General features: G+C 30.9%; 1 protein-coding gene across 1 annotated transcript; it reads left to right on the top strand.

Annotated features, from left to right (window-relative positions):
- The first annotated feature begins 7,734 nt into the window (after positions 1 to 7,734).
- LOC107932417 (uncharacterized) lies at positions 7,735 to 12,191 on the top strand. Its single transcript, XM_041099325.1, has 12 exons — positions 7,735 to 8,061; positions 8,157 to 8,263; positions 8,592 to 8,676; positions 8,910 to 9,103; positions 9,565 to 9,647; positions 9,924 to 9,969; positions 10,353 to 10,409; positions 10,526 to 10,580; positions 10,675 to 10,775; positions 11,132 to 11,195; positions 11,282 to 11,415; positions 11,867 to 12,191. The coding sequence occupies exons 2-12, from the start codon at positions 8,171 to 8,173 to the stop codon at positions 12,038 to 12,040; spliced, it is 1,086 nt and encodes a 361-aa protein (XP_040955259.1). The 5' UTR covers positions 7,735 to 8,061; positions 8,157 to 8,170; the 3' UTR covers positions 12,041 to 12,191.
- Positions 12,192 to 13,502: the final 1,311 nt, after the last annotated feature.

Raw genomic sequence — 13,502 nt, 5'->3', positions numbered from 1 at the left:
CACTCTTGATAGAGAAGAATCCGTTGAGACATCCACCCAAGCAACTCTATCTGATCCGGCCGACTGGTGTGGTGGAGGGATACTAATAGTATGATTTAGGATCTCATCCGGCAACCATACACGGAATAGATCTAAATTCCATGTTCATTCCTCTGTTACCATATCTCGAAGGAGATAGTCCACATCAAGGTTATTTTGTGAAGGAATATGGTTCAACAAAGGGCCAACATCGGAGATCCAACTATCCATCCGGCATCTAATACTGTTACCGTTTCCAACTGACTAGATATTCTCACGAGGAAGGGGCCAAATCCTCGAAAGGGATTTCCAAAGATAGGAACAATTGCCTCTACTGATATCAATAGGTACACCTTTTTCTACCTTGTACTTTGACCTGATAACATGAACCCAGGGAAAATTAGTATTTTTTATTGTATGGTAAAATGGATGTGATTATTAGGGTATTTTATTTATTTATTAATAACATTGGCTTTAGATTGATTGGGTTCATTTTAAAAGGAAAATTATGGTAATTTCGTGTTTATATCATTTATATCATTTTAAGCAAATAAGTTGATTGAGTTTTAGCTCAAATGGTATGAATATGATTACCGATGTAGGAAGATAGTGAATTTGAGTCTGCTGTTTATCTTCTTATTTATGGATTAGGAAGGATATAGACAAAAAAAGGTTAGATACAATAAGAATTTATAATAAAATTGTTAAAAAACAAATAAAAATAATTTGGGTAAACTACAAAAATAGTCACTTTTGTTTGCTTCAGGTTACATTTTAGTCACTTATGTTATTATTTTGTTACGAAGTGATCACTCTTTCGTTATCTCCCTAACGGTAATCCTACTTGGCAGTCCAATTAGATTTTAAGTGCCAATTTGGATTTCCTAATGGGATGAGAATAGATTTTTAATTAAATAAATTTAATTAATTAAAAATTTTAAACCCTAAATTTTAGTTAAAAACCCGTTCATCTCCCCTTTTTTTTAGTTTTCTTTTTCAGTTGACTAATAAAGCTATTATCATCAGAATTTTTTATTCACCTACAAAAACAAAAGAGGATTCAATGGAGGGTTTAGGTATATCTTCTTTATCGACAAATTTATGTTCTAAGACTTAAAATCAAGTGGTTGTTGATAAATTTATGTAATAAGATGAACTGCAATGACTGCAGCATGTGAAAACCAAGCCAAAACCTGAAGAAGCAAAAGGTTGCCATTACACTATCTGGAGACTTTTCGAAAGAAAGTCCAGAGGCAATGGAACAGATCACCATGAGCATCAAGGTGAGTCCATAAACTCGTTTTCAACCTAATTTATCACCGAGCCAACCAAAGAAAAGTTGTCCAGCTAAAGTTCTGCAAAATGCCACACCATTAACAACAGTTGCAATATGAGGAGGCAAAGTTCTAGGCTTTTTAGAAAGTGCATCGAAGTAGTAAATACGACCGAGCAATTTTGTGATAAGAGAGATGCTAAAAAGGTCATAAGCGTCAGTGAATAAAGCCATTCCAACAATCACAATTGCAGTGAAATGGTACCATTGTGTCTTTGCTGCATCCAACGCATTAAGAACTCTAAGCTGGTTTGCCATTTTTGTCTTTTTTTACCTGGCCAGATCAAGTAGGAAATTAACAAAACATAGGAATTATGGGTTTTCTCTGAATAAACAATCCCATGTCAAATAAAAATGGAAAAAGCCCCAAGTTGAACAAAAGCCGGTTCAGCCATTAAAACAAACTGTTTTGGCTTTTCATTCTAGGATGTTAACTGGAACATCATTTTTTCACATGCTGCAGTCATTAAAGTTTATCTTATTACATAAATTTGTCGACAACCACTTGATTTTAAGTCTTAGAACATAAATTTTTCGGTGAAAAAAGACAGACCTGGACCCTCCATTGAATCCTCTTTTGTTTTTGTGGGTGAATAAAAAATTCTGATGATAATAGCTTTCTTAGTTAACTGAAAAAGAAAACTAAAATAAGGGGGAAGATGAACAGTTTTTAACTAAGATTTAGGGTTTAAAATTTTTAATTAATTAAATTTATTTAATTAAAAATTTATTCTCATCCCATTAGGAAATCCAAGTTGGCACTTAAAATCTAGTTGAAATGCCACGTAGGATTACCGTTAGGGAGATAACGGAACTTAACGGAAGAGTGATCACTTCGTAACAAAATAATAACATAAGTGACTAAAATGTAATCTGAGGCAAACAAAATTGACTATTTTTGTAGTTTACCCAAATAATTTAAAACTTGTTCTAAATTGTTGTTATGATACTTGTTATTATCGACTCAAAATCTGAATGGGACTCGAGTGGGTTCAGGTCGAATGCCATCGAGCTTACAAACCGAGCTTGCATGATAATAGCATACTGAGCTCACAGATCGAGCTCGTATAAGAATAGGTGTTTAGAGATGGGGTACTTATATTCTCCTATGAAGTGACATGTGAGATTGCGAAATGAACCATTTAAACACATGTTAAGTCTAGAGTAGGATATGTATTAATATACATAGAACCTATCTAATATGTCATATATGTGAATAATACCTATATCATATAGATAGGAAAGTCTCGTCATCATGTAAAAGAAAAAAAAAACTAAACAATTGTATTTTTTAAAATTTAATCGTATTTTGATTTCAAAAAGTTTCATTCTTAAATTATAGATTTAAAAATGCAACTTCTTCTAACTTTTTGTTCCATTGCATAATTTTTTTTATAGAATTATCAAAATTATTATTTTTTAATTTAAAATGTTACATCATTAATTTAATATTAAAATTGTATTTGTGTTACCTGATGATTATGTGTCCTTCCAAAGTTAATGATTAAAAAAGAAAAAAGTTGTGGATGTGTTTGCATTTTTCAATCACATGGCAAAATTATGCATAAGTTTTGTAACTTTGTGCCCTACCTGGATTTGAATAAGATTGTTGTTTGTTGGTTTCTTCTTTTATACATGTGCCATCGTAGAGGGCAAGTAGCCCATAATCGTGACTTTTGAAAACATCGTTGCCCCAACTGTGATTCTTTTCTGCTATTGAATTTAACTCATTCAATCACACTTCACATTTGTCATTCCTTTTTTATATTATTTTAGGTAAATTCCACTAAAACAACTTAGGCTCCATTTATTTGGTGGAAAATATTTTTCAGATTTTTTAACGTTTGTTTCGTGGAAAATAAATTTTTAAAGGAAAACATTTTACACGGACTTCGAAAACTTTACAAAATATCACTGAATTATTTTTCATTACGGAAAAAAGGAAAATGGACGGTGATTGCACAAATTACAAAAAAAAAAAAAATCTCATGTGAATCAAAGGAGAAGCCCAAAATGGTAAGCTGGTCCCACATTGGATGATCAAAGGGCCTTTGCAGTTTAAATCAATCCGTACCTAATCCATGTCATTGCTACTTACTTGATATAAAGGTAATTTATGAGCCATTTATTTAATTTTAAATAAATTAAAGTGAACAGTAATAGCGTTATTCTGATTGATATTATCAGTAATTATTATAAAATGGATAATAACCTTTTAAAGGTACAATTCATCTGTTCTTTGCTTATGAAAGTTGACAAGTTAGATTTTAATATATTTCAACAGAGTAAAATGATGTTGTGAATTGCTTCGTGAAGATAGTTACTGGATATCTAAATGCGATTTGCACTTTTATAGAGTTTTCAACGAGTGTTTAAGCATTGTTATTGACTGATCTTCAGCAACTCTGAATCAGGATACACTCACATTAGAGCTATATTGATGTTTATTTCTACCAAAAAAAAAAAATTTTCTTAGAATTTGATCAGCATACATTACAAAGACATAAACACTACTGAATTGCAGATTTTTTTTGGTTAAATTCTTGTATACAAGTTATTTAATTGTTGATTTTGAAGCTAAGAATTTAATTAGAAAACTTAACAATATAAACTATAATGGCTGATTTTCGGCTTGGATTGATTGAGGTCTACTAAAATTTTTAGAAAAAATTGAAATTGAATTATAAAAATTTTAGAGGTGGAAATATAATATTATCATTAGTTTATGATTATATATATTTTAAAATTCTTTTTTCATTTTTGAGGGTAAAAAATGCCCAAGTTTTATGAGAAGAGGGTTCCAGCGCACCTCTTTCGTTCATCCTTAGAGGTTATGAAAAAGCGATTATTGAAAGAGTAGAAGTGAACACGCTACAAGTGATGGACATTGGGAGTTAAAGAAATTAGAAGGTGGTGTTGTATATAAGGGAAAATGAGAGAGAAATGTTATAAGTATTACAAGAAAGTCGCGTTTAAGTTTGTTGGGGATCGACTTGTATATGTAACGAGAAAATAAAATTAAAAGTAGAGAATATCGAACACACAAATTTACGTAGAAAAATTTCTTCGAAGAAGAAGATGACAAAAAACTATGGGCAGAGGAGACTTCACTAAATGAGCAAAAATCGAAAGAGTATTAGATGAAGATAATCTCAAGAAATAAACTCTAAATCTCGAAAGAACAAAGTACTCTAGCTAAAACTCAAAATTCTACAAAACTCTCTCAATCTCAAAGATGATGAAGATGATTATTCTAGGTTACAACAGCCCCAAGCTAAATTCATAGATTAAACATGACTAAAATAACCTAGACTAATCAGAGTTTAACTGGGAAACAATAGCAAAGTTTAACTAGGAGAAGAAAACCCGTTTGAATTGGAGAACACATCACCACGTCGTAACGTCACATGTTCCTCGTCGAGATGTTGTTCTTCGCATCATCAGGATATGGCCAATCTTATTATCGAAATGTCGTGGTCGTCTTGTTGCAACGTCGACTCTTCCTCATCACAACACCGACTCGTAAATATGAGACACACTCCACAAAGTAATATCGTTTTTATATATAAAAAATTACTCGCGTGTTGAGAAGTAAACATACTATTTGTTTGATCAAAAAGAAAATATTTGTTTTCTAGAAAGAAGTTAAGAAATGATTTTTTTTTCAGTAATATTAGCATTCTGTGCATTTAAGTTAAGCTTTTAAAAATGGTATTTGAATGAAACAATGGTTAAAATTCTTATAAAACACATGCTTAATATAAATTCAAAGCATACTATCCCGTTCCTAATATTGTCTATATAACGATACTTTATAGTCTCTTTCCATAATTAAGGGTGAGTTTGGATGGGCGGTGCGTTTAGTGTAAAAACAACGGTGGCGGGGAGATTAAATATTGTAGTGATACTGTAGCGTGAGATAAAAAGTAAACTAAACGTACCGCACCGCACCCAATCGCCCATCCAAACTCACCCTAAGTCATGATAAATAAAAATTAAGTGTCTCATTTGAGTTAAAATCAATGTATGAAATTAATTGAACCCCTTTTTTGTTTTTATCTTCTTAAACCTTTATTAAACATTTTCGATAAAATTTAATCTTTTATTTTAATCATTTTAAAATATTATCAACAAGACTTCGGGTGAGTTTGGAAGGACGATTGGGTGCGGTGCGGTGCGTTTAGTTTACTTTTTATCTCACGCTACAGTATCACTACAGTATTTAATCTCACCGCCACCGTTGTTTTTACACTAACCGCTGGTAAATGCATCGCCCATCCAAACACACCTTCAATTATTGAACATTTGGGCTAATAATTTTTTCTATCTTCTCCGCCATTCCCATGCATATCAGTTTATGGCGTTGAGTTCCGCAATAGCGTGCAATTAATTGAAAAAGATTAAGGTAAAGATGATACGCAATGTCACATTCGCGTTTTGGCAACGTAATCAATGATATTATTTGATCCAAAGAGTAAATCCAAGAGTTGGGCAAACCAAAATTTTAACATAATTTTTTTAAAAAATTGTTAATGTATTATTATGAGTTAATTAAGTATGAATTTAATTTTAAAATTATCAAAACATCCCTAATAAAATTATAATTACTTTAGTTATTAATAGACATGTTTATGGGTTGAGTTATTCGTTCAAAATTTAGACAAAAATATTAGGCTAAAAAATAGATTTAGGTAAAAAATTTAGACCCGTTTAAAATATGGGTCAGGCTTGGGCTTGAGCATTCAATGTTCGAGTCCGGCTCGATCCAACCCGTTTTTATGTTTATAATATTTTATATTATATTAATTTTATATATTATGTAATTTAGAACACATTAAAAAAATAAATCTATACTAAATATATAATACTACTCTAATATAAATATTAAAATAATGTTAAAATGACTATATAAAAACTTTCAATAAATAAAAAATATAAACTTTTATTAAATATTAAAATAATATAATATAAATATTTTAAAAAAAATTAAAATATAATATGGATAGACCTAAAATGGGTTTGGGTTAGTGTTTTGTAAATATAGACGAATTTGGACAAAATTTTAAACCCATGTTTCGGGTCGAGTCGGGTTTGAACAAATATAAAGTATGTTAATATCATGTTTAAACCTAACCCGATCCATAAACACTTCTAGCTATGAACCAAGTTAATTAAAAAAATTATCAAAACACCCCAATAAAATATAGAAATATTTTTTCGAAAAATTAACATCTGCAATTTAAAGAACAAATCATATTCTGAAAAGTCACCCGGTAATAAACAAGTACAATTGAAAATCATTACTCACTTAGAAACTACTTCTTAAAAAATTAATTTATTTTACCAAAAATAATTAGAATATAATTATTTTCAACAAAAATAAAGAATATTGAACATGGGAAATATGATAAAAGTCTAAAGGCTAAACACTTCTGCTTGAATTAACTAAAGTCTAAACACTCAATTTAATGAGAGTGGTTATGTTTTGAAAGATTTTAATTTACCCCCCACCTACCCAACCCAATGAGCCTTGATTCAACGCCAAGTTTAAAGTCATCCAGAAATGGCGCTATTCTTCGTTCAATCCCCCGGGTTGACTGTTATTTAACTCAACTACCCCATAATAAATAAATTGTTCGTAAAAGTATTATGAAAGTCCTTATATTAATATTCAGATTGTATTTTATCTCTTTTACTAAAAATGAGTAAATTAATTCCTGTATGTTAAATCAAAAGGTAAATTGGTCATTTTTGTTAAAAAAATTATCCATTTGTACTCTTAAAAACTAACGTGACTAATAAAACAACCAAATAGTGAGATGTAGCATGCCATATGTACCTCGTGCTGATGTACATGAAATAGCTTTTAATAGTAGAAATTGAATGACGTTTTTAATACAAGGACAAGTTCACTTTTTGATCTAACGTATAGAGACTAATTTATTTATTTATTAATAGAGAAGACAAACTGTAATCTGACTATTAGTGCAAAAGCCTCCATGATACTTTTACCACTAACTCTCTCATTAAAAATTGAAAAAGTGAAAAGTTACATAAAAGTAATAAAATTGAGTAATTATTTATGTGTATAATTTTAGAAGATTTTTTAAAATACATGAATTTAGCTTTAATATTCAATTTGATACTTAGATTAAGTATTTAATTGAGACAAAGAAAAGCTTAATTATCAAATTGAACAGTTGAAATTAAATTTAAATACTTAATTGAAAAAGAATCAAAATTTGGAATCAAATTCAATAATAAAAAATAAATTAGAAAAATTCAAAGATGAGAATTACACGTGGTCCAGTAATTTAAATAATTAATAGCTGTAGTTTTACAATCTTCATTGGGATAGTGACTATATAATAATTTCACGATTCTGTTTATCTCAGTCTCACCTCCAAGAAAAAACCAAAAAACGCAGCGCATCCTAACACCAAAATCCTTCTCATCACTGTCCTTTTTTGCTTCTTCTCAACTCAGCTCAACTCGCCACCACGCTCTCTTTGCCTCTCCCCCACGCCAAATCCACTTTCGCTTGCAGTTCCCTTCGTTATTAAACAATTACTGTATATATTTATTTATCTAAATCCACTGCTTTTTGTACTCTCTGTTTGTCGGTATAGAGTTGAAACGGCTACTGCAATTCATTTAACGAAGAGAAGCTTTTGTTTCGTTGAGAAATAATCCAAACGCTTTTTCTCTGAGTTCGTTCGTTTCTTTTTTGTTTGGATCAAACTCGAAATTCAAAATTCTTCGCTCTCAAATTCATAGATCTTTTCTTTTCTTTTTCACTTTCAAGATCTTAACGTAGAAATGCAGCATCAACAAGAAGAAGCTTCTCCTAGGCGTCGAAGTTCCGCTTATCTCAACGCGCTCTCACTAGAAATCGAGAAAAGACTTCAGCGGGTGAGTTTTTTTTCTTCTCACCTCTTCTTTTTGTTTTCCTGTTTGTTTCTCGGGATAATGTAAGGAAGGACGAAATGATTTTTATCCTTTTTAGATTTTCTTTTTCTTTTCTTTTTCAAATGAATCTTATATTATTTTCCTTTTTCTTTTCTAAAACCGGGAAATGTATACGTGTGCGTTTAACTTTTTTTAGTAATCATTTAATGTTGACTAGCGCCAGAAAAGTAGTTATGAAATGTAATATAAGTAATTTTCTCTTTTTTTTTAAATAAAAATTTTCTACTGCTTAGAGCCTTTTGATCGATATATATATTCAATTTTTTTACAGGCATTAGCCTCTTCCTCTCAGAGACGCAACTCATTACAAGAATTATTTGCGGATCTAGCTTTGGAAATCGATGATCGAGCCAAAGGTTAGCTTAGATGCGGTCAACTTCCTGTCTTTTTCTCTCTCGGTTTTTTTTTTTGTTAGTTTTATTTTTCTTACTAAAATTTACATCAAATTAAACTTAAACTAGTTAGTGTTCAAATTCTTGTGCCTTTTAATTGATTAAGGGATGAATATATATATATGAATACTATTTACTCGGGCTTGAGGATTTGATGGATTTCTCTTATTGGTTTTTGTATTGAAATTGAAAAACAGATATAATTCTAAGTAGAGAAGATCTAATATCGTCTGCGGAGTACAGTGTTAATGATCGGTTATGCTTTTATGATGTCCTTGCTAATTACTATGTTCGAGTGCCCCTTCGTGGAAAACCTATCCTTGATTTGATTGTGCAAGTATGGAGCCAATCATTTGCATCCCACACTTTCGCCCTTTTATTCCATAAATGGGTAAGGAAGACTCATGATTACTTCATAGTTCTTTTGCTGTTTCAAATGAATCGTTTGTGAATACATTTGTGTGGGTGTTAGAAATGGTTGGTGGCTTTGCCATGTGCTAATTTGGAGTGAAAACTGTTCTGACTAATTGGAAACACCTTTTGGTTTTGAAAACAATCTACATTACATTATACAATACATTGTTCTTATTGTTTTGTTGGCTTTATTCCCTGTTTAAGCACATTTTTGGGTTAGTAGTGATATAGCAGTGCAGATATTCGTGAGTTCTCTGGATGAAAATGGCCATAAAAAGACCGGTCATGGCATTTTATTATATTTTCATATCAAACAGTGCTCGGTAGTTATAATAATTGCTTCGACTATATGTTCTAATTCAGATATCTTTGCATTCGGGATTCACCAATATTGTTTTAATCAGTGGATGATTTGCAATTTTTTTTTTCCTTCTGCAGTTGTTTGAAGTTGAACTGGATCATGCAGATGTACTACTTCGTTATTCCTCTGCACTTGTTCAGGGTGCAACAAATGTTCTCTGGTAGGAATACAAATTCCGATTCGTTGTACTTTCACAAAGTATTCTCGTCTGCCGCATATTCTAACATGGATATAGGGATATAATTCTTCAAAGATCTTCCAAAAACTTTTAAAAAACTGAATATACTTGTATATGACTTTCGCACCCTAGTCCAAGAAACATAGCTAGATTTTGAAGTTGACATTATTAATATACGGTCATCCTTAATGAAAGTAGTAGCATAACTCTTGGCCTGATAATGTTATCTGTTCAGTTAATTTTTGTGATTGTATGCAGGATTGATATCCAGTCAAACGCCAGGTGTTTCCAGTCTCTCTTTAAGGTAAACTAAAAGGACACATATTGGGGCTTTCTTTTATGGGTTAAATCAATTTTTGGGCCTGAACTTGGAAATTACTTTCACGTTGGGGCTTAAACTTATTGTTTCCATATTAAGGCCTGAACCTTTTTTTCTTGTTTCAAGTTAATCCCTAATATTTCATTGAAAACTCTAAAGTTCAACCCTAATGTGGGAACAAGTATCAAGTTTAAGGGCTAATTTGAACAAAAAAAAGTTTAGGCCCCAATGTGAGAAGAAATGCCTAGTTCAAGCTCCAATATAGAAACAATTACCAAGTTCAGGCCCCAACTAGTAATTTAACCTTTCTTTTATTAGTCTTTTTGAGAGAAACTATTTGTTGAACTTTTATCCTCCTATGGACTCAGTACCTTCTCGATGAAGTTGCATTGAAGCCTACACGGTTAAATAAAATTCCAGTACAGGTCAGTTATTTTTACTTTTATGTCAAGTTTTGCATGCTGACATATAACTACCATGTTTTACCCTCAAGACCTTTAATGTTTTGTTACTATTTACCATCAATAATTGTACCTTTCAGGCCCAAAGGGATCTTTACCTTTTACTTTCGAGGTTCATATTCTTTTATAACGCAGGTTGGGTTGCTTTTTCTTCCCTTTGAAACCTTGATTTTGAACAATAATGTACATAAATGGAATGTCCATTAATGATGTTGCACTCTATGTGCAGTTGAAAAACTTGAAAGCTTCTTGAAGCTATGCCCCACATTTCCAAATGCTATATTGGTTGGGGGACCAGCAGATATATTTGTGACTGAAGTAGCTGACCAGGTGAACTCCATTTTCATATTAAATAGGGTTGAATCTCAAAATTACACCTAACCTTTAATGTAGTATATTTATATAAATAGAACTTTGATTGTGGTTCAAATATATACATGGAACTTTAAGTTTGATTCAATCGCACATATTTAAATAAATACATAAGTTTATTTTTATATTGAATAAATATAATTATTTTTTCATGCAACATTGCATTAGTATAGAATGGTATAAAATCAGAGTCTATAACATTACACGTTAAACCAAAGTTCATATGTAATTTTAAGATTTTTCCGTATTAAATAATATACATTTTAATGATCTTGTTCTATGGCTAACATTATTGAAAAATTTGTATTAGCCAGCTTCAAAAATTAAAAGTGGAGCCAGTCCTGCTGCATTATCTTGTTCAGATTAAAGTTCTTGGGGGTATTATTACTACCAACTTGTTCTAGGTTTTTGGGATGGGTATTCAACTGCTTGATTATGAGCTTAGTGTCATTTTCTTTTGGCAGGAATGCAACTGAGAATTCCAACAAGTACGAGGTTGAAGACTTGTTTGTATAACTTTACCTCACCCGGTGGCCCAATGTATCCTACAAGGGCTGTGCGTCATGCAGCTTGGGATGCCTTGGATTTGCTGTATCCTGTGAGTATACCCTTTTTTAAAAGCAAATAACCAACTAAGAAAGTGGTCGACTTGAATCCAGCGTAACACTAACTATTTTGATTAAAATATTGACGATATTTTTAAAGAAAAACGCTTCTCTTAATAAAAAAAATTAGAAAACAAAGTCAATATTTTAATTGAAATCCATGATCCTTAAATTTTTTTTAAAAAATTCTCATTTAGCCTTCTAAATTTTTTCAAAGTTCTAAGTAGACTTAACAATATTTTTTTTTAGAATTTTTTTAGTCTGAACCATTGAACCAAATTAGAGTATAGTGGAAAGAGTAAAACTATTGACTTTTTTTCTTTTGTAAGTCTGATCGGATATAAAAATCCGTTCAAATTTATATAAAAACATTCTTTTATTTAAATGAGTGGTAATCCCAGCTGATTGGATGGACATGAATTGATACACGATTGAAATGTGCAGGTTGGACGTTACCCTCGACATCTTATAAGCATGTTCTTTAGATTATTAAATCCCTGGTATTGGCCATCTTCATGTTGGAACTTCATATTGTGTTACATCAAGGCCCTGTTTTATTGCTTGTTGAGGTTGATATTCTCTAGTTGGGGTAAGCTTAGAGAGCCTAAAAGAGCCTAACCAAAATACGAGGATTGGAGCTAATTTTTAAATCCATTACTTTATAATCTACTAATTCATTATTGTGTAATAGAATCAATATATGAATTATGCTGTATTGTATAATAATGGATAAAAAAGTAATTGAGAAATGCTTAACCTAATTTTTATATTTCTATTGAAATATTATTGATAAAAAATAATGTGTTATAGCTCATTATTAATAGATTTGAATATGAAATATATATTTAAAATATTATTAAAATATTTAAAATATAAAAACAATTTATTATAACACACACTAATAATATTTTGTTATATTAAATATACATTTTAAATACTTTTAAGCAATTAACATTGTTTATTTCTTATATTTAATTCTGAATGTATAAATTACATTTTAAATATTAATATAATATAACCATCACAAATTCAAATGTATAATGTTATATATTTGAAATATATCAATAAAAATATAAATGTAAAAACCAATATAAATATTACATAAAATGCATTCAAAAAAATTTTTTTATTTTTATTTTTTTCAGATGCAAAAGCTAAAAATTATAGCTTTCGTGTTTACGTTCAAAAGCACTTTGTAATGACAAAACTGTATGTTTAGTATTTGCTTATGCTTAAGACTCGAAAATGTTATTAACCCCAAAAACACTTGAAAAAGCAATATGAAAACAAAGCCTAAATCAATCAGCAAAATCTGATAATACAAAACGGTCCTTTTTAACTTTTTTGATTCGATTCCAACAAAGATAACGATAAATTATAATGCGCACTTTCCAGTTTCATGAATTGTTTTCAACTCATGTTTACCAAAACGTAAACAAATTGAACCAACTTGAAATGCATGAGAAAAAAGAACATACAGAAATAAGTATACTGCTCAAAATTAACACATAATTTATCTGACCTGGATCTTACATGGATGAGATGCATTTTTAACTTGGTAAAAGAGAAAATCCATATGCACTAAAATCTATGATTAGCATTCAATGACATAAATGCTGGAAGTCGATTAAGAGCAGCACTAGGTCAAAACTTGTATATCAGTAAAGAAAAGATAAGGGACCGGCAACTCACTAACCTGATGGTCCGAATGTTCCGGCTAACTCATAAGGAGATGGCAACCATAAGAAGAACCAATACCATCGCAAATAAGCGTGTTCTCTTTACCATAGCCTGGAGCTAAAGCCATTTGCTCCTAGAAATAGCATAGCAAGCTCACGGAACGAAATTAAACATTATGTAAATTCAACCATTTTTCAATCTTAGCTCTTGACCTAGTATAAAAGAGGTTAAGAGCAAGGGTACACGTTCTAGCTGACCCCAAATAAAAAAGCAGTCATATGCTGAGACTTTGAGACTTCAGACACCTTTTTTTCACCATCGAGAAGCCAACTGGATGAACTGAACCAGAGAGATTCTACAACAATTGACTACAGTAAGCCACATCAGCAGCCACAATAGA

The sequence above is a fragment of the Gossypium hirsutum genome, chromosome D08 (genome assembly GCF_007990345.1).
Source record: "Gossypium hirsutum isolate 1008001.06 chromosome D08, Gossypium_hirsutum_v2.1, whole genome shotgun sequence".
Taxonomy (NCBI): domain Eukaryota; kingdom Viridiplantae; phylum Streptophyta; class Magnoliopsida; order Malvales; family Malvaceae; genus Gossypium; species Gossypium hirsutum.
Note: the sequence above shows the minus strand (reverse complement) of the source record. Positions and strands in the feature narration are given on the sequence as shown.

What these genes read in the sequence shown, in the direction of transcription:
- LOC107932417 (XM_041099325.1), top strand. Translation starts at nt 8,171, where the DNA reads ATGCAGCATCAACAAGAAGAAGCTTCTCCTAGGCGTCGAAGTTCCGCT. An exon ending in TCAGATTAAAGTTCTTGGGG is followed by an intron (nt 11,196 to 11,281) that starts GTATTATTACTA and finishes TTCTTTTGGCAG; the next exon opens with GAATGCAACTGAGAATTCCA. An exon ending in CCTTGGATTTGCTGTATCCT is followed by an intron (nt 11,416 to 11,866) that starts GTGAGTATACCC and finishes TGAAATGTGCAG; the next exon opens with GTTGGACGTTACCCTCGACA.